Source organism: Sceloporus occidentalis, unplaced genomic scaffold (assembly GCF_023333645.1).
Source record: "Sceloporus occidentalis isolate IW3139 unplaced genomic scaffold, rSceOcc1.0.p SCAF_16, whole genome shotgun sequence".
In the NCBI taxonomy this organism is placed as follows: domain Eukaryota; kingdom Metazoa; phylum Chordata; class Lepidosauria; order Squamata; family Phrynosomatidae; genus Sceloporus; species Sceloporus occidentalis.
This window is the reverse complement of record NW_028316996.1, coordinates 8228191-8248961: the sequence shown is the minus strand read 5'-3', so window position 1 is coordinate 8248961 and position 20771 is coordinate 8228191. Positions and strand designations below refer to the sequence as shown.

The 20771-nt window shown below is 38.8% G+C and overlaps 1 protein-coding gene across 1 annotated transcript in view; it reads right to left on the bottom strand.

Annotated features, from left to right (window-relative positions):
• LOC149302990 (F-box/LRR-repeat protein 17-like) overlaps positions 1-20771 on the bottom strand; it is a 270951-nt gene that overhangs the window by 244494 nt on the left and 5686 nt on the right. Inside the window, exon 4 of the mRNA XM_089481735.1 lies at positions 20350-20481. Within this exon, the coding sequence (XP_089337861.1) occupies positions 20350-20481 (132 nt within the window). The remainder of the gene's footprint in view (positions 1-20349; positions 20482-20771) is intronic.

The window sequence follows — 20771 nt, the reverse complement described above, 5'->3', positions numbered from 1 at the left end:
TTTAGGGCCTTTTGTTCCAGTGGGTACATGCGTCCGGGTACCGACGACAGGATAAAGGATTATAGAACTGTGAAGCCTAGCCTTCCTGAATACATATCTTTTCATGTCAGCTTCTTCCACTCTTAAATGCTCGGAACTTCATGGTGGTTACGACGAAATACACATTCAACAGCTGTGATAGACCATTTGTTTAAATCCGCTTCCCTGTGGAAACAAAGGTCATTCAATGCCTTGTGGTCTTACAACAATAATTGAAAAAAATATATATATTTCCAGAAACATTTTAGGGCGAGGTCAGGAAGGGCCAAGCTGGCTGCCGGCACTCCACAAACAGCATTCTAACAGAAAAAAAATCACTTTATATAAAGTATTCTGCCTAAAAGCGCTTGATACATAAACATAATGTACAAACTAAATTATAGCCTTATACTCTTTTTCCTCTCAAATGAGAGAGAGGGGGGAAAAGGTGTTTTTTTTTTTTAGCTTTTAAGAAATCAAAATAAACGACGTCTTCGCCAAAAACCTCCTATATAAAATAAACAGAGGAGTAATGACGCATCAAAATCACAGTTACGACAAACCCACACAGTTACAATCCATCTCTTAAAGAACACGTTGCATAAAGTACGTTTGTCTGAGCTTTCATCATAGCCATCTAATGTATTGATTGGGATTGTCATTTTCTGCTGATGCAGCGTATTTACCAATGTAAGGATTAAATATCATCATATTACAAACACCCTATTCTGCGGAGAGGGTAATAATGTTCCGAAGCGGAAAAGATTCATTTTAGTCAAAGTGTCAAGATAGTTAATGTAGGGGGGGTTCGGACGTATGCTTTGTATATTACATACAAGCCGCTAACTTATGCTTTTGTCAACAGAGGCGTTTGCTTGGGAAAGAATACCAGGCCGTGTCGTAAATTATACAGAGGGATTAGCCATTTACAAATGTAGTGCTGTGCAGAGGACAGCTATTTTACAATTAATTACATGAGTATTCTAGTTTTTGGCATTCAATTCACAAGAAAAAGAATAAATCAGCTGCTTATAGCAGGACACAATAAAAACGTCCAAAAAAAGCTGCGCAGTAAAAACCTAATTCAGATACACGCAAAGTAACCACTTTAGCTGAATGATCGTTAGTCACATGCATGTACATTTAACCATTTAAGTGCTAAGTTACAGCACACCTCTCTGGCGATGGAAGAGTTGAATTGAGGCTCATGGCCTTGTGGCACACATAAGGTTAAGTAAGATGAGTACAGTACTACTGACTGAGCTGCTCGTTGGGCAGATAAAAGCAACAAGCAAACCTTATTTTTACATTCAAATTAGTCCACGTCACGCGGGAAGATTGAAAGGTCTGTTTTCCTTGAAATACGACTCTTTAAATGCATAGAACGTACCAAATGATTCAGAATAAGAAAGTCCAAAGTGTTCCCTACAGATACGAAAGAGCCGCAACCAGCCCAGCAACCGATCATGGAATCTCAACTCATAGATTCTACTGTCTGTGTCATCACCATCACAGGACAACCTCCCTCCACCCCACTAAATAATGAACGCAAGCTCTCAGGGCAAACTCCTGCACTTTCAGCCTCAGTAGCTACTCTATCAGGTAGAGACTTGTAAAGATAGCTTGTCAGTAAATAAACTTAGATCTTCATAGGGGTGCAGGTTCCCAACAAAGATTACTGCTTCTCTTACTTTATAGGCTCAGATTTTCTGAAAAAGGAAGGGAAAAATGCATATCCATCTTCCATTATTTACTTAGCTGGACCATATGATCATATTAGATCCAATGTTCTTATTGAATCATGTGATACGCTCTCATTGGGGTTTATTCGCAATCAATAGTTTGCAGGGGGGCGGGTTGCCATTTGAACTCCCTGACCTCTTGAAGGGCCATTCTCAGTGAGCATCTACTGTAAAACAAGCTTTGTTGGCCCTGAATAATGCAGCTCAATCAATTTTCTTGAAAGTCACCTCATTGATCGAGCATTGTGCATGGCCAGCTCAGTAGAGCTTATATAATGCATCGGTTAGTTAAAACTACAACTCTTATGTAGCCATGTGTTTGAGCCCCTCAAAAAGATAAAATGAGAAAAAGATGATAATACGGTACTCAACACTTGACAACTGTAATTGACCATGAGGTTCTAATTACTCCAGATAATCTTTCCAGACTACTCCACCAATGGGGTTTGAGATCAAATCATTGCCCATCCGCCTCTGGGTAATCTGACATTAAACTAATATCTAGTAAATGTGCAACTGCATTACAGAAACCCTAAAACGCAAGAAAGAATGGGCAACAAAAAATGTGTGACCAAGATGGTTTGTTATATAATGCAAATTGCATTATTGGTCATTTAGTCCCAATGGACATATACAAATCTAGCCCTCTGCTTCCTGCTCACACCTATTAACAAACACACTATTGCATAAGTAATTCCTCTATTAGCCATGGAAAGCCATAATACATCAATACCTGTGGTTCTAATTACTTTCTGCGCACTCCAGAGAAATGCAAACTTCACAATATGCTACAATGTTTCATTGCAATAGAAAATGGCTATGGGGAATTGTAAGAAAAGTGTCAGAATCAGCATGAGACGAAGAAATTAAAACGCATAAACACATCAGGTTTGCCAAAGGAAATATTTTAGCGAGGATTGAGGGAAATCTCCAGACTAATGTAGGGTAAAACAAATTTTTTAAAAGTAATAATAATTTTTTAAAAAACAGTGAGAATAGAGTAATTACAGTCTCAAGCCCTTGTGGATTTTTATGAGAAAATACCACTCCTATAAAATGTTCCCATATCCCCAATAACACTGCTTCGCCTTACTGTTTGGGAAATGGATTTTACCTTTTCGACAAGAGGCATTAAAGTGGATTTATTCATCTCCGTTAAAGGAACACTCCAGACATCCTATGTACTTTAATGCACATGACTACCCCCCCTTATGCATTAGCCCCTTTTCCCTACCCCCCAGTTACCTCCAGTGCTAGCTCAGCGAGAAGTCGCTTTCATTAGGAACGCTTTCCTGCCACTGATTGGCTGAATTAGGCAGCCAATGAGTGGTGTGAAATGTCAGACCATGGAGGGGTTGTTTTGCTACAGCTTCTGCCTATGGTAGTAGTTACATTTATGTACATGTGTGAGAACTATATATTCTGGCAACTATGAACAGCATGCTCAGAACGTGTGACAAGTTATGTGATGTGCGGAACATGCTAAGAAGTTAACATTTTAGATACAAGGTGGACCCAGGAGTTACTCAGTACTGGAAGCACTGGCCATTTTGTTACAATACAACAAAAGATGTGAAATAGTACTTGGCAGATAGTGTGTGATCTTTCCTCATAACAAAGAGAAATTATGCATTAACTGTTAAAAGGGAAGCATGTACATGTGAACTGAACCTTTTAACATGCATAATGGCTTCTTAAAATATGTGGTAACGGCACTCGATAACAATGGTTGGACAGCAGAATCTGTCCTAAATGTATGCATTTTTAAAGTCCACTCCTCATTTACACTGTCATTAATGTTACAAGCCATATGGCTGATTGATGTTATCGGAATAATTTAGGGTATAAAAAAAAATCTCCACTGCATTGAGAGTGAGAAGTATAATACTAATGGGTTCTGATAAATATTAAAAGATCCATAAATGTATTATACTATGTCCTACAGACACATACAGTTTATTGTGTAGTACCAGGCAAGGCATATATACATATCTGAGACGTGGAAAATAGTCCACGAAAACGAGAGATAATCTCTGAACTGCAAACAACTACACCAGTGCTATCTGAGGCATCTATTCACTGATTCATATAGAGAATTGTGCCTGCCTTCAAAAGCTGCTTGTTTCTCCGCTGTCATATATTACTGGACAGATTTACAGGAAACAAGGACCTTAAATGTCTTAATGATCTCAATACAGGTGATGTTCCATCAGGCCTGACAATAGTCCTTTACTATTACATGGGATATTCCGCTGTCAGATCAGATGGCAAGAGGTGAGGAATGACTATTTGTATCTTGTATTTCAAGGTATAAAGGCTAAAAGAGGCCAAACAAAGAACTCAAACTCACTACCCCGCTACACTGGACCCTTTAACATTATTTTCCTTTTAAAGTCATACTTCTTGCCACAAAAAATGGCGACAGCTCACCTATCAACAACACAGGTCCAGTGAGCGAGCCTAAGGCGTCGGGGTTGTCGGGTCAGCAAGCAAAAGTCCACAGAGAGCAGTTACACGTTCTTCTCTCTTACGTAAAGGCAGACTAGAGCGGGTGCTTTATTTATGCAATACATTAGGTTTTACTTTTATTATGTTGAAATGTAGTGTGAGGCCAAATTACATTTGTCTGCTATAACAGCAAAAAAGCATGGTATGTATTGTTCTTTAACAACATTTCTACTAACTACAAGTGTAACTAATTTTGATGGCAAATAAAAGCATATTCTTTTCATTATGGATTCTCATATTTCTTCCCAGATACTTATCAACTCAATGTCAGATATTCTGATGACCTACTTAACACTCGTGTCTTGGAAGGAAAGATTTATTAGGAATGACATGTTTAGTGCTGCTGGAGGAAGCTGAAAAGTTTATAATCACTTGAACAGTAAAGGCCCGACTTTGAGGAATGGAAAACTTAAATCAAAGTTATCAAAACAGTCTTCCAGTGTAACAAACCCCGGGAGCACTTTGACCACAAAGTCAAACATACAAAGTCATACAAGCACATACACACAGTTACATATATACAATTTCATACACAGTCATTTAGGCACATAAATAATTACACACACAGTCAAGTCACCAGAGGACAGCAGCCTCTGGTGTCATCAGGGACTGCCTTAGATGTTCAGATTGCATCCACAGGACTCGCCCGGCAGCCAGGCCGCACCCACAGGACTCGCCCGGCAGCCAGGCCGCACCCACAGGACTCGCCCGGCAGCCAGGCCGCACCCACAGGAGTCGCCCGGCAGCCAGGCCGCACCCACAGGACTCGCCCGGCAGCCAGGCCGCACCCACAGGACTCGCCCGGCAGCCAGGCCGTACCCACAGGACTCGCCCGGCAGCCAGGCCGTACCCACAGGACTCGCCCGGCAGCCAGGCCGCACCCACAGGACTCGCCCGGCAGCCAGGCCGCACCCACAGGAGTCGCCCGGCAGCCAGGCCGCATCCACAGGACTTGCCCCCGGCAGCCAGGCCGCATCCACAGCTTGGGCACCACAGTCCATTCCTTTTTACCACTTGACATACTTTAGGATGGAATATTTAGTACAGATGTCTATGAAGACATATTTTCTGGCTCGCTACATATTTACAGTATGATAAGCCATCTGCTGAATATCTTGAGAAACACCCTATATATCCAATACTAGGACATCGGTCAATAAATGCATAACTTATAGGTTAGTTGAGTTCACTAAACTATTCATAACCAAGGGTTTCAACTGCGGGTTTATCCTACATTGAGGTCTGAGCTAATGTCCATAATGTGTTATTAAATAGGTCAGATATATCAAATCATTTCACAGTATTAACAATGTATGAGACAAGCTTAGACTAATGTCAGCAGCATCTGGGAGACAGCTTGAATTGTTACGAGCACAGAAGAGACATTAGAAATAAATTCTGCTAGACGTAAAACATGAGGATCCCAGGCCCCTTGGAACTTACCTGGCATACAGAAAACCAATAGTGTGCCTTAAATGTGAAGTCCCCTCTCTATAAATGGTTTTCCAAAAGCTACAATAATCTATACAAAAAAAAAATTCCATTCCATAACTGAATGGCTGCTTCGTACAGCTTGAGTCCAACAGCTCAATTGTATCTCGAGAGAGAGATGGGAAAAGCCAACCTCCTAAGTGTTTTCATAGATCATTTTCATCAGACATTTGTGATTATCTCAAATAGATTTAGAATGCTTAATACAAACTTGCCTTATACAAGGTAAGTTTATGGAAAGTTGTATTGTATCTACACAATGTAGCCTTCTGTAAAGGTCATTAATGCTCCCCCTATTGTCCATATGCCACTCACGGCACACTTGTGAGGAGGACTATAGACATACAGTATTAAGTTCTCAGCATGCCAAGTTCACTTACTGCTATGTTTTATTGTTATATGTGTATCACAGTAAGGCCACGTGAATAGAATGAAGTACATTCAATAAATTAATTATGTTAAAAAATGTAATTTAAGTGCTGGGTTAAAGGGCAGAAAGTACGATGCTTGCCATTTATTGGCTAGTGACCCTGCGGAGACACATTACTTTATTTATACTTATTAATGCTGAAAGTCTAAACCATAATTTAGAAAGGAATCAGAAACAGACAGTCTTGAGATAAGTGGCATGCGGCACTGGAATTGGAGTTCACTGAACCGCGGTATTCTGCTCCTCTGAACCATGAGCAATATCAATAAGCCAAGCTTCTCACGCTTTATTATTTCATAACAAATGACAAGTCATGGCTGTGGGTGAGGTCATTAAACTAAATTGATGATGTCATTTGTGATGTAATGACAAAGCACTCTCAATAATAATTACGGGCAGCCATGTTATTTAGAATTGCTGCGCTGAAAAACAGCTTCATAACTGGAGCTGCACACCCACTCGCCTGTCTCAGACTGCGATTACGAGCACGTCTGGGCGCATGGCACGTTGTAACACAATTTAAATACTACACAAATGATGTTTCCCCAAAATATTTCAGCAACAAAAGTAAAGGAGGCACTGAAAATTTAAGGCACCCGCTACAATGCCTTCGCTATGAACTCCCAACTTAAGAAATGTCAGCAAAACATAATTAAGACAAAATAGGATCATTAGCTTTTATGACTGCAGAGCTTTCTAATCAATTCTTACCCACAATTTTGACTAATACAATATAATATTCAAAAAATGATTGATTGATAATATCAATAAGACGCGTGTAGAAAGAACTCAGCCAACTAAGAAGGGAAGCAAGGTCAAACCTGCATAAGGAAGACAAAGTGGGTTTGCAGAAAAAAATATATATATTGAGCACAAAAGAGAGCAATCAATACAATTTTCTGACTGAAACTGCAAAACTAACATTTTGCCATCAATAGTTACGATAGGAAAGTTAAAGTAGAAATACTTAAGGTCTTGTTTCAACAGAATAGCTTTTTTGTCCGGGGAATAAATCTCTTCTTTACGAACACCAAGGGTTTTTATCAGTATAAATAATTAGATAATGCACAGGGGGGGATAAGTTCACTACCGAGAAAGTACATCACACTTAATGCTTGATAATTTTCTTCAAAACCGTTGGTTTTCAAGGCACAATTCCCCTTCGCTGGACCTACTCAGAGTGGGTTGAAAGTAGGTACATGTAGTGAATGACACTCATTACTCTGGAAAAGGAAATATCTTTGCTGAGTTGGTATGGATTTCTGTGGTGCATTTAGATTAACAAGACATGGTCAACAACGCAAAGGTTTATACAAGAACTGTAAAATCTGCCTTAACTATTTTAACACGTGGCGTGCAACCCTTTGCGCTTACATGATAACAAGAATCCTTACAGACTTATATTAAAAAGAAAACTTTCTAATGGGTTAAGAGCAAACTCTTATGCAGGTCCTGTAAAACCTTACAATTACACTTACATTTTCTGTGTTGGGGAGAACAAGTGTGAGTATTTCACCATTTTTTTGACTTGGCATTTTAAGGACCAACTTAACTATTTTGTTTTATGTTCTTAAAATTGTATTCCTTTGCAAGATTGTTGCATTTTGATAGCAGACATGGAGTATGCCGGTCACTTAAGATCTACTCAGTGGTAGCCAGAGAGCTACAAGTTGTTTGGACTCTACCTGTTTGAGACCTCTAGCTTACACAATACACCTATTAAATGGGGTTGTCAAACCAGCTTATGGTGTGGATCTAGAGCTCTGAAATAAAAAGAGACACACTCGTGAATTGGTCCGAAGTCACAGATAAGGCATATGAAGACATGCACTGTTGATGTGCACACTAACATACAGAAGAATAATGCCCTGCGTAACGCACATGCGAAAAGGGAAGCTTGCTTGAAGATCACCCCTCTTCACATAACTTTAAGTTCATCTCAGACCTAGTTGCAAGAGAAGCTCCCTGGATCAACCCTGCTAACTGCATAGTAATATAAAAGGGTTGAAAGTTGAAACCTTTGCAAACTTCTAGGTTACTGAATGCGCCCTTATGCCAGTTACCGGACAGGTCTGAGTTTGAGGCCATCGCAAGAACTGATGTTTCTTTTACTTTGAACATTATGGCATGATATTTTTAGGTTAAGACACATATAAATAAAAAATGGTTTGATACTTTTGACATTTACATTATGACTATACCAATAGTACTTTATTACCTATTGACGTTTACATTTGTATATTGAACCAGTCTAGACAATGGCTATTATTATCAAAGGACAATGGAAAATGACAGACACCATACACAAAATCCGGCAACATATGCAGTATGCGGCAGACAAAGGTCAAGTGCATAAATGATTTTGGGACTAGCCATAAACCAAAGGAGCCAGAAAATCACGGGCAATGATATCTTATTGCTGGCACCCAACTTATTGCAGTAATTAATACATATTTTGTTTGTGTAGCGAAAGCTGGCTCTTAAAGTTACAGTTAGAGAAAGCATTTGTTTTTACGGGACCATCCTACCAGTGGTGGCCTTTGTCTTACATGACAAGACTTCTGGGCTAAATGGTGAAAAAGGGAATTAGATATATGATTAAATAATAATTAGGGTGCCTGCTACCCTAATTGAGTATTCACCAATACTTAGAAGGATGTTTTCAACATTGCATTCAGTTACAAAAGAATTCAATTCAACAGTCTATAAGATATGGCACCTTTAAGTCTGCTCCGGAGCAAGTTGTTTTGCATACTACAGAAACAGAAAAAAACACCCTAACACTAATGAATATTAGTTACCTTTATGCTAAGCCTAAAGATTAAAACCAGAAATAATTCAGCGCTATAATAATATATTAATGAACGCACTAAGGGCTATTTAAAACGCATCCAGCTAATTGGAAACTGGTAGCCATCATGTACACGCTTATGTTTTAAGACTAGTTGCATTCAGTTAAACGAGACTTGAAATAAAAGCTAATGTTATGTATTTCATGCGGATAAAACATGTGCTCCGGAAAGTTTCACTTTTGACTCATCAGTCCACAGATTACCCCAAAAGTCTTGGGGGTCATCAAGATGTTTTTTTGGCAAACGTGAGATGAACCTTTGAGTTCTTTGTGGTCAGCAGTGGTTTTCACATTGCAATTTTCCTTTTCTTGCACAATATCTCTCTTAACCCCTTCAATCCCAGGGGTTTTTGGTACCTCAAAGCCCGGAGCAATTTTGCCATTTTTGCGCTATGTCGGTTCAGCGATTATTCTCTTTTCCTGTGAATAGTGTACCCATGTAAACTATATATTGTTTTTTTCAAGATAGAGCTTTCTTTTGATACCATAGTTGGATGATTAGCTGAAAATTTAGAATTAGAAATTTAGTAAAAACTAGCCAAAATTAGAAAAAACACACTTTTTAAAAAATGTTCCCTCTGAATCCTCACAAAATTAGGTAAAGTGACAGAAAATTCCATCCAGATTTATCAATTCAGGTGTCCTGATTTCAGAAATACCTAATTTATATATTTTCTCCATATTTTCCCAGCACATATAGGCAACATACTATAAGGTGTACATTACTTTATACAAAGCCGTTACATTTTTACATTAGCTATGATGGGACTGCAACTCTAATTTTAAACAAATAAAACAAAAACACCCACAAAGGTATATATTTCTGTAAAGCAGACAATCCATGCTATCCTATCAGGGGTATTTGGGCATTGTACATGCAGGTATTTGGCCACCAATCACTGTCAAAGGTGGCCAAAGAAATTAGTTCCTGCACTTTTTTCACCAACGCGTGTTAGTATTTTGTAGTATTCTTAGGATTTTTTGTACAGGGTATGTATTACGGCAGGGAAATCTATCCTAAATTGTTCAGCCTCCTCTCCTGATTATGGAAATACCCCACATGCCTAGTTTTTTTGTGGTTTTCTGGACATTACAGGGCACAAACGGGACCATCCGCGTTTTAGATTCCAAATGTGAAATTTTCACATTTTGCTTTAGTAGACCTATGTTTCATTTGGGGCTGTTTAGCACCCCCCTAATTATAAATACCCCCATAAAAGTATATATTTCTGTAAAGCAGACAACCCAGAGTATCTCATCAAGAGCATTTGGACAATTTTCATGCAACCATTTGCCCGTCAATCACTGCCAAAGTCAGCCATTGCTCTAATTTCGTGCACTTTTTTCACCAACACTTCTGTGTTGCTGAGGATATTTTGCACAGGGTATGTGTTACGGCAGAGAAATCCAGCCTAAAGTGTTCAGCCGCCTCTCCTGATTACAGAAATACTCCACATGCCTAGTTTTTTGTGGTTTTCTGGACATTACAGGGCATAAGTTGTAACGTGCCGGCATACTGGATCACGGTGTGTGCTAAGGCAATGCTATCTATAGAACATGTTCCCATAAAAGTATACATTTTTGGAAAGCAGTCTACCAGAGTATTTCACCAGGAGCATTTGGACATTTTCCATGCAGCCATTTGGCCATCAATCACTGCCAAAGTCAGCCGTGGCAATAATTTAATGCGCTTTTTTCGCTCATTGCTTAGGATATTTTGCACATGGTATAGGCTACGGCAGAGAAATCCAACCTAAAGTGTTCATCCGCCTCTCCTGATTACGGAAATACCCCACATGCCTAGTTTTTTTTTGGTTTTCTGGACATTACAGGGCACCCACCAAACTAAACCCAATTTTTTTTAATTTTTTTTAGTTTTTTTTTTTTTTTGAAGAATGTGGGGAGGAAAGGGTTAATTTAGGGTAAGACCGGTATTTGGGTGGTTATGTACTGATTTTTTATTTTTTTTTCACTGCAGCTCCGCACGATGCTCTGTCTCTCTCTCTCTCTCAGATGGAGGAGAGAGGCAGAGCATCTGCAGTAACGGTCACACGATCGCTGTGATTGGTCATCACAGCGATCGTGTGACGTTACTGCCAGATGTGTGGCACTGGGGAACTGCCCCGGGTGTGGGGCAGTCCCCCAAGGCTAATGACATACCGGAGGGAATCCCCAATTGGGCATAGATCTGTAACAGGTAACCGGCATTCGTGCCGGTAACTTTTACAGCTCCCTCATCGGAGCGATCGGGTAGCCCAGCAGGGTCTAGACAGACCCTGCAAGGGATACCCCGCACTCCTGAGAATCAGTAGTGACGTCACCCTGAAGGGAAAGCCTGAACAGCCTGATCTCCCGTGCAGCGGCAGGGATGTGTCCCTGACGCTGCACGAAGGGCTAGACATACTGGTACGTCCATAGGGGTTTCTTAATGGGCGTTTTTTGGACGTCCCGGTACGTCTATAGGGGATTGAAGGGGTTAATGTGGCAAGTGAGGCCTGTAGTCCTTTAGATGTTAGTCTGGACTCCTGTGACCTCTTGGATGGGTTGCCAATGCACTCTTGGAGGAATTTTGTTAGGTCAGACACCCCTGGAAAGGTTCTTCACTGATCCTAGTTTTCTCCATTTGTAGATAACGGCTCTGATTGTGATGGGATGAAGTCGGGATGCCTTAGAAATGGCTTTGTAACCCTTTCCAGACTGATAGATGTTAGTGACTGTTTCTCATCTGTTCTTGAATTCCTTTAGATCACGGCATCATGTGCTGCATTTTTGAGACCTTTTAGCCAACTTCGCTTTGCAACAGAGGTTCTATTTAATTGATGTTCGGCAGGCATTAATCATGTAATGGATGGGTCCAATGAAACTGAACCCAACTATCAATTTTGGTTCATTGGTTGATTTAGTAACTAAGGGGGCAATTATATTTTCACATAGGGCCAGGTACTTTTTTCCTCCTATACATGAAATCATTTAAAAACTGCATTTGGTGTTTACTTGGGTTACCTTTTCCTAATATTTAAATTAGTTTGGCGATATGAAACATTTAAGTGTAACAAATATGCAAAAACAGAAGATCATTGGACGGGGGGGGGGGGGACTTTCACAGCACTGTAAAATCAAAATATTTAAACCAAATCAAACGTATGATTTTAATTACCCTCAGAGTTCAAATACATGTCATCTAAAAAAGCCGAGCCTTATTAGAAATGTAGAAACAAAGTTTGATGCCTGAAAATAATAATTTGGCCCATCCAGTCCGCCCATTCTCTCCTACTGCGGAAACGTGAAATCTTATTAAGTCTTATAGTTCAGGATAGCATTTTACTCGTCCCATGATGACGAGTAAATCTCTTTCTGCTACTAATACTTGTCAGTGACAGCACCGTACTTCTAGGTTTTGCCTTTGGATTTTTAAGTCACAAGTGTGTTTTTAATGTATTGCAGCTGCCACAGATATAACCATTCATCTAATTCACGTATTAGTGCACCCTATTGTACACTACACAAAACATACACACAACACTACATTTCCTAACCCAAATACAACCAATGCTGAAACATTTAAATAAAACCATTCTCTTCTAGGTAAGCCTTCCATTAGCCACCTCATCCAGACGCAAACGGGTTAAACACGGTAACTCGAGTTTTCTCAAGGCAAAACGCTGTCTGGGTCATTATGCCCTCCTGCTTCTCCCTGTAATACTAAAATGCCGCTCTTTACATAACAGCTGATAAGTGGAGCTGTCATTAGTGAGAATCAATGACATTATATTGACATAACATTTCTGTAACAGAAGTTATCCTGACCTAGCAGATGTATGTTTACCTACAGCAGATCTTCCCATACTGTATATGAAATTGGGATATGTAGCAGTAGCTTCATCTTCTCCTACTGCACCTTATAGGTAGTGGCTTTTAACTACTTGTTGGCTTATAGCGCAAGGCAATGTATGCCTTCTGATGCCTGTAACAGTGTTAATGGAAAACACAATGATGGCTCTGAAATTGACTCAGTCCTCGCCCAACTGCAGCCCTGCTGGGAATCTGCCTCTCCTACTTGGAATACGACAAATCTTTGATGTTTGAGAACTGCTAAGCAAATTGTATAAAATCATCTTTATTATTTTGTTAGCTCACTATAGGTTCTGGCAGTGGTGTGTAAATGCTGCCGCGCAGAATACAGTGTAGCAACAATAAAATGGTCCGGTTGGCAGGCACATTGCAATGGTTGCCATGGGGATAAGATCACTTTCAAAACCGTTCATCAGAACTGTTCTTGTTAAATAAGCCGTATTGTTGTTTGCATATGAAAGATTATATGACTAGTAAGTTTTTTCATGAGTTTTTATTCTCCTTCCTATGGATGAAATTGGAGATAGAAGTAGGGGTGCATTGATCACTAACAGCATAACCCGGCTCACAGATTGTAGACTAGATTAGGCGTTAGTTAAATGGCAGGCGACAGTGTTGACGTGAGTGGTGCCATTTCAGAGGAAATCCAAGTGACCAGCATGGTAGCTCTGGGACTGTCCCGGGTCAGCTCTATTTCACATATCCATTGGCGATAAAACAAGCAATCTGAAAGGCATACTTGTTTGCAGAAAACACAGTGGCTAATAATAATAATTTGATGGTGCTACATAAAACAAATAATAATAATAATAATAATAATAATAATAATGAAGAAGCGATTTCTGCTATGATTATGAAAAGAGTGCTACTACAAACTAGGATTACTACGAGTATGGGTATTTGTTGGCCAGTTATCTTTCCTACTATGTTAAATTAACCTTGGTAAACAATGGATTGCCTGATGCCAAACGACTAATTAGAATGGGAATGGATGTGGTTATCCAAGTCAAGTACACAAAGACACAAACACTTTTGTGAATACACGAATGTACACATTCTTCAATACTGAACGGCAAGAACAGGGCCCTTTTCTCCTTCCATGCCACGTCCCAGCATGTGTTATTGTCCCTTTCGTGTATTGTCAGTTTTAAAGTTATTGTTCATTTTCACTGATCCCTTATTGTAATGGCTCTATGGAATCTGCTGGCATAAATAAAATATTATTTAATGAAATCAGTAATTACATTTGTGTGAATTATATTCATTGTTCATAATGTTTTCAGCAATTGCCTAATACAATTCTAAAATAATAGCAACGAGTGTAGTAATGTTTTTGTGATTTACTAGTGCACTGACCCTTTTAAATTAGATGAGTGAAAGGCCACACACAGAAAATCAACTTTCAAAAAGCGAAAAAAAACACAAAACTATTTTGTGACATGAATACAATTAACTTCAACAGATTCAATGTATCTACCGTTACATGAAAACCGAGAACGCCCTACTTATGCTGTAGTTACAAGGTCACTTCTCAGACCTGCAATACACCGCAGGACATTATCCTTTAAAGGGATTTCATTTATCTCCACTCAAAACCCATAACAGGAATTGTTACTGCAATTTCACTAAAAAAAATCAGCTTTTTTATGCAGATATGAAGATTACGAACACGCTTGCTACAGACAATACCTTTAGCAAATCTCCCACAAAAAAAGCTTAAGCTAAAAAAAAATAAAATACACAGAGAAAATAAAGGACTTTAATATTTAGATTGTAATATTAAAATAGATTTAAAGATGATTTTGTAATACTTTCCCCCATTATCCTTAAGATCCATTGAGCGACACCTCCAGGAGGCCAAACGATGGCTCACAACATATCCTTTGTGGGCTGCATCATACTAATCTGGAAAGAATGCCCCATTTTCTCATCTATAAAGGCTTAGTAAAGCTTTCCATAAAACATTCAGTCCTCCTACTGGCTAGCAAGTCGGTGAAACACTGATGAGAAAAGGACAGCCTCGCATTTACACTGTGCAAACCATTTGGTTTCCATGGCTTCTTTTCTTGCCGTACAATTGTTAGAATGGAAAAAAAAATGATTACTATAAGCTGATTACAAAATCAGCTACAGTTTTGAGAAATAGGTTGATATTCTAGAAAAGTATGATAATTAAAGGATCTGTAATGCATGCCCTGGCTGTGAAAGGTTCACACTGTCAGTAATATAAATCATTAGAACCATTTGCAGGTTGCAAATTGTTCCTGTAATGGCTACAAATGATTATTTACAGGACAATGATGTATTTCGTGACATGCATGTGTGGAATAGCTTTCAATATATTAATAAGTGTGGAGAATGTATGGGGTCTGATGTACTTCCACTTTGATGAATGCTGTCCACAAGCCTGCAGGTCATGACTGACTCAAGATTGAAGCACATATAGAACCATTAAAAGGGATCAACTATACACAAAACACCTATAGTCTGTTAACCTTATCTGTCCCCTGCTGAAATGTATATAAAACTGTTTGTTACACATAATAGACCATTCAGGAACATGACATCAGATGTAAACAGGTAGCTCTGCCACATTTGGTACAACCCCAAAGGATCTTCTCGGAGTGACAGAATTCAATTCTGAACAAACCACAAGACTTCTGGAACAATGTGGATTGGACAGATGAGACTAAAGTGGAGACGTCTGGCCATAAAGCACATTGCCACGTTTGGCGAAAATCAAACAGCATATCAGCACAAACATCTCATACAAACGCTCAAGAATGGTGGTGGAGGGGTGACGATTTGGGTTGTTTTGCAGCCACGCAACCCGGGAACCTTGCAGTTATGGCAGAAATTGGTTCATGCAACAGGACAATGATCACAAGCACACCAGCACTTCTACAACAGGATGGCTGAAAAAGAAAAGAATCAAGGTGTTGCAATGGCGCAGTTGAAATGCTACGGCAGAACCTTAAGAGAGCTGTGCATAAACAAATGCCCGTAAACCTTGTTGTGTAAAGAACAGGGGACCAAATTTCCTCCACAACGATGTGAGAGAAGGATAAAGTCATACAGAAAACAGTTACTTCCAAGTTATTGCTGCTAAAGGTGGTTCTACAAGCTTTGAATCATAAGGTGCACTTAGTTTTTCACACATGGCTTCTCCATTTTGGCTTTATTTTTTTTTTGTTGAATAAATCATGACACTGAAATATGTCATGTGTTGTTGTTCATCTGAGATTGTATTTACCTAATTTTTAGACATGCTCATGAACAAAAGATTGCTATTGTGTTCTGATATGTGAAACCATAAAATTCAAAGAGGGTGTACTTTCTTTTCACACCATATTTATGTGTGTATGTGTGGGTGTACAATACAGGATCTAAATTCCTAGGGCACGCCACATATTTTAGTAAACAGGGAGAGTGCCTGAATATTTATGTCAAACAATTGTTAGCATCCATTTTAAAAGAAAAACTTTTCATAATTGAAATTGATTTTGTGTACTGTGCACCGTTGTCTAGTTGATCCATTGTTGGGATGCTCCTGTTATCATGACAATGATTCATAATGCAAATAAAACAATTAACGCCATTAATGAGCAAGGAGTAAAGAATACATTATTGCAATTGCTTTTCAGGCGCATTATTATTTCATGAAAGGGAAATTTTATGTGTGCACATCTGCAAACACAACACAAATTTTCACTAACAGCTACAACAACTAAACAAATAATCAGTATGCTATTATCTATCACTGTCAACTGAAAAACAAAGTTTTTTATATCTATAGAGCAATTAAAATGCATGAGCAAAACAAATAGGCAGTGGACAGCACCTTAACGAGCGGAACGGAGGAAGTCCTGTCCCTTACCGACGCACACTTGTTTTAGAAATGCCGCTAGGGGAGATGTTTTGATCCAGATTTATATTTAGACACTAACCCATTAACTGAAAGGTTATCTCTCGTGATCATAAAATAAATTATTTATCAAGCTTCGTAGACTGCTCTTTGTATTGTGTGTAAATGCATATAGATGATTCCTGTCTACAGTACAGGTGGGCATTAATGTATGTATGTGGCTGTGTGTATATGATTATCGCTTTCGAATTGTTAAAGGGAGGTTGATGCTCTTGAAAGCTCATTCTTATAACTAAATGTTAGCTCAGTATAACTTTACCAGATATTACTTTACCAGATGAGCTGACCAGGACCAATCCAGACTTCAGGCTCAGCTTGGTAAATGAGGCAAGCCAGGAATAGTTGTTTTTTTTAAATCATTTTTTTGGGCTAAATCTATGGGTTTACACTAAGAAATTTCCCTGTAACCGTCCCTTCCGAGCCCTGACAGCAAAAAGTAAACATAACCCTTTAGGGTTTAAAAAAAATTAATAAAATTATTTATATATATATATATATAAAAAAAAAAAAAAATACCCCAGCACTGCTCTATGCCTCTCTCTGTTACATGATCATTGTGGGGCAGAAATCACCACAAAGGGTAATGTTGACAGTCATTAATAAGCTGCATATAATTGGCCCCTCGAGCAATCACATGGAAGTGGCTCCTTTTGTCTGCCAAAAAATGCACTTCTCCCCTTTTCAATGACTGCCTATTCATTAGACATCTTTTTAGAAGTAGGATCCATTAGCTAGGGTTCTATAATGTGATGTAGTGTATCAAATGTTAGTGTGTAAACAATTAACATTGTTCACATTCACCAAAGACTAGGTTGATTTGGGCAAGTAATTAAACACAAGATCTCAGATAGCCTACCATGCTTTCTTGTAATTTCCTGAGTAGTTTTATCATTTTAAATCTTAGTACCACAAGGGCTTATGAGCTATCCAGCATTATTCTATAATGAATAGCAATTAAGAGGAGAACGCTAGCCCTAATTTCATTTATAATGCATATTGAATTGACTTGCATTTTACCGCATCCATAAATTTAGTAGTCCTTCAGTTGGGAATGTTGAGTTTTAGTTTATAAAGAAAAATTCCTTACACTATTTATGATTAAACTTGATTGCTAAATGCATATGGGGGGGGTCTTGTTAGACCCCCTGGATACATCATGCATGGAGAGCTGGAGCACCGTTGAGCAGAAATTCAATTATCTTTGGGGGGGGGGAGAGGCAGAAATATAAGATGACACAGAGCTATCATATATATTAAAGTGCATATGATGGCTGGAATATAGCTTTAAGAACCTTTTCCAGTTTCTATGGCATCAAGTCTCTGGTTTTGTGTCATGAAAATTCAGTGCTCCTGGCAAAAATAAAAATGAGGGAAACTTTGACTTCATTACAGAATTATTTCTGGGAAGGGTTCAGGCAACAATACTAGGAATTATGTTTCTAAAGCTGTATTCGGTATTCAGGGAAGAGGTACATCCATGCATTTCTATACAAGTAACTTAAAAACCACATTCTCATTTGAAGAAACCTTGGCTCCTGTGATTTGTCGAAGCATCATTTAATATTTCCACCATTTTCATTCCATCGAGGAGCAAAAGCGAACACTTTTTTTCCCGTTGGCATATTGTCGAAGTTAAGGCGGCTTTAGTGCCGTAAGTTCCGTTATGAGGAAGTAGAAAATAAAATGAATAAAAAGTTAAATAAAAGATGCCACTGTGCTAACGTGACGGGATGGAACCCCCACATGATTAGCAAGTAATATTTGGGCAGAAATTACATGGCATAAAACTTAAAGAGGTTAATTTCCAAACTAAAATTAGGCTCGACAGGCTGGGAATCAGAAGGGAAGACAAAGTGTTTCTTATAGAGCAAAAACTAAGAATAGCCAAGAAATAAGACTTCTGCAGCTTCAGAGGATAGAAGCGGTCACCCAGATATTTTATTCATATTCATCATTCAACATTTAATCTTGTCATAAATAAGTCTAAAATGTGCTTAACCCCTCGAGTTCCTTAAATCCAATGAGCTTGTGTGCACATATTTTCACATGTTTCTTGATACATTAGCGTTAGTTCTTGTTTCCATGAAGGCATGGCTACAAGATGTATACTGATAAAAGGCATTTAGGGCAGTATTTACTGCAAATAACCTAAAACCGTATATCAGGAGTCTGTGTTTCAGTAACTTCACAGGAATTTCACATAAATAAGTTTAGGAAACGTACCTGACACTTTCAAAACACTTTAAATTTGTTTCGGTCACCAGAAGAAAATGATGGGTGTCTTAAAGAATTAAGAATTTTATCTATATATTACGCTAGACAAAGCATATAGAAGAAAGACATTTGGGCTTTTAGTTTATATCTCTTGGTGTAACATCAGCCAATGCCAATTAGCAGAAATATACAATTGCAAATCAAAAAGGTTTTCGTGGATTTTTCCAATATCTTGTTTAAACCTTTTTCATGGTAAAAATGATGCCATGTAATACTAGATTAGCATATTTTAGATTAAATAACCGACATTGACGCAATGTTTTAAAAGGAGCAGCACATTGAATCATCCGTACATTAACCACATCCACAGGTAAGAGCCAGAGAAATGCTAGATGCTGGTACTATACTGCCACCTACAGGACACATATGTGTATTTCCGTCAATGGATTTGTGTCTCGACAGCTTGCCCACTTCAGTTGCACTTAAGTATGAACACTAGGTAGAATTATCCAAAGGCGATGTATCTTTTTGTAGCATGATTTGTGTCGCTTGGTATGCCGATGTTGACATTTAAGTTTGCCTTAAGGATGCTGTTCCAATTAGACAAACATTAACTGCGTTATCTAGTAAATAAACCTTAGCAGCACTCACATTTAATTCTTAATCATGTGAAACCAACGCAGTCTTTTAAGACACTTCTTCAGTTTCTGTGGCAGCACCCTATCAGTGCCTGCTATTAAGCGCTCCTGGCAAAAACTATGAATGATTTTCATGGAAAAAGACATTCAACGGTACCAAGAATAACGTTTCTGATGTTGTGTTCAGTTGCAGAACTGTTAAATGCAGCAGGGCAGGTGGAACAGCACCTTTAATGGGCTCACTCATCCAATATCCTGCTAATCAAAGTGTTATGTGACTCCATGTAAGGGAGATGACTTAAATCTTATGGTACTGAAACCTGATGTGACGTGTGAACGTATTTCCATTCCACTTCACAGTAATAGAAAGAAAAAAAAAGTTGTTCTTCTTAAGAACAGCATGTCAGACCAGGACACAGACCTTCCAATACATAGTAATCAAGCTTTCAGCATGCGCAATGTGCCCAGTCAGCAGGCACAACAACCATGGGATCTGCTGCCTTTATCTGCCTCTGCAATGACAAGCCTTCGGACTTAATTATCCAGTCCGGGTGCATAGTCTGAGATCACAACCACAAACTTGCCTCCACTACAGGCAAATGGCAGATCTGCAAAGGATTGGAAAGGTATAACAGCAGGAGAATCACACTTATGCATATGGCAATTCACACGCTACTTACTAGTTTGTTTTCTTGCATGTATATTCTCTGAAGTTTGGGACTTCCTCTGGCTATAGGAATCAATCCTTCATCTGAGATGTTGTAGCACTGGCCAAAGTGAATGTCTTTCAGTTCTCTGCACTTTGTCCCTAACTGTAAGAAATCAGGAAGGTTCATCAGAATGAAGTAATGTGCATGTATCTGAAACATCCAAGACCTAAATACGGAAGAACCCTTTCTTGTAGCCAATAACAGAAAATATACAATGCTTAAACTTGAATCCCTTAAAGTGTTCCTAACATCTTACACAAAAAAATAGTGTGAATTAAGACAAAAAAAGTAGAGGAAACATAAAAAAAATGGCTGCAAACCAACGTAGAAAAATGGCGCCTCAAAGCGGATATGATAGCATTATATAAATATATTCGGGGCCAATACAAAGC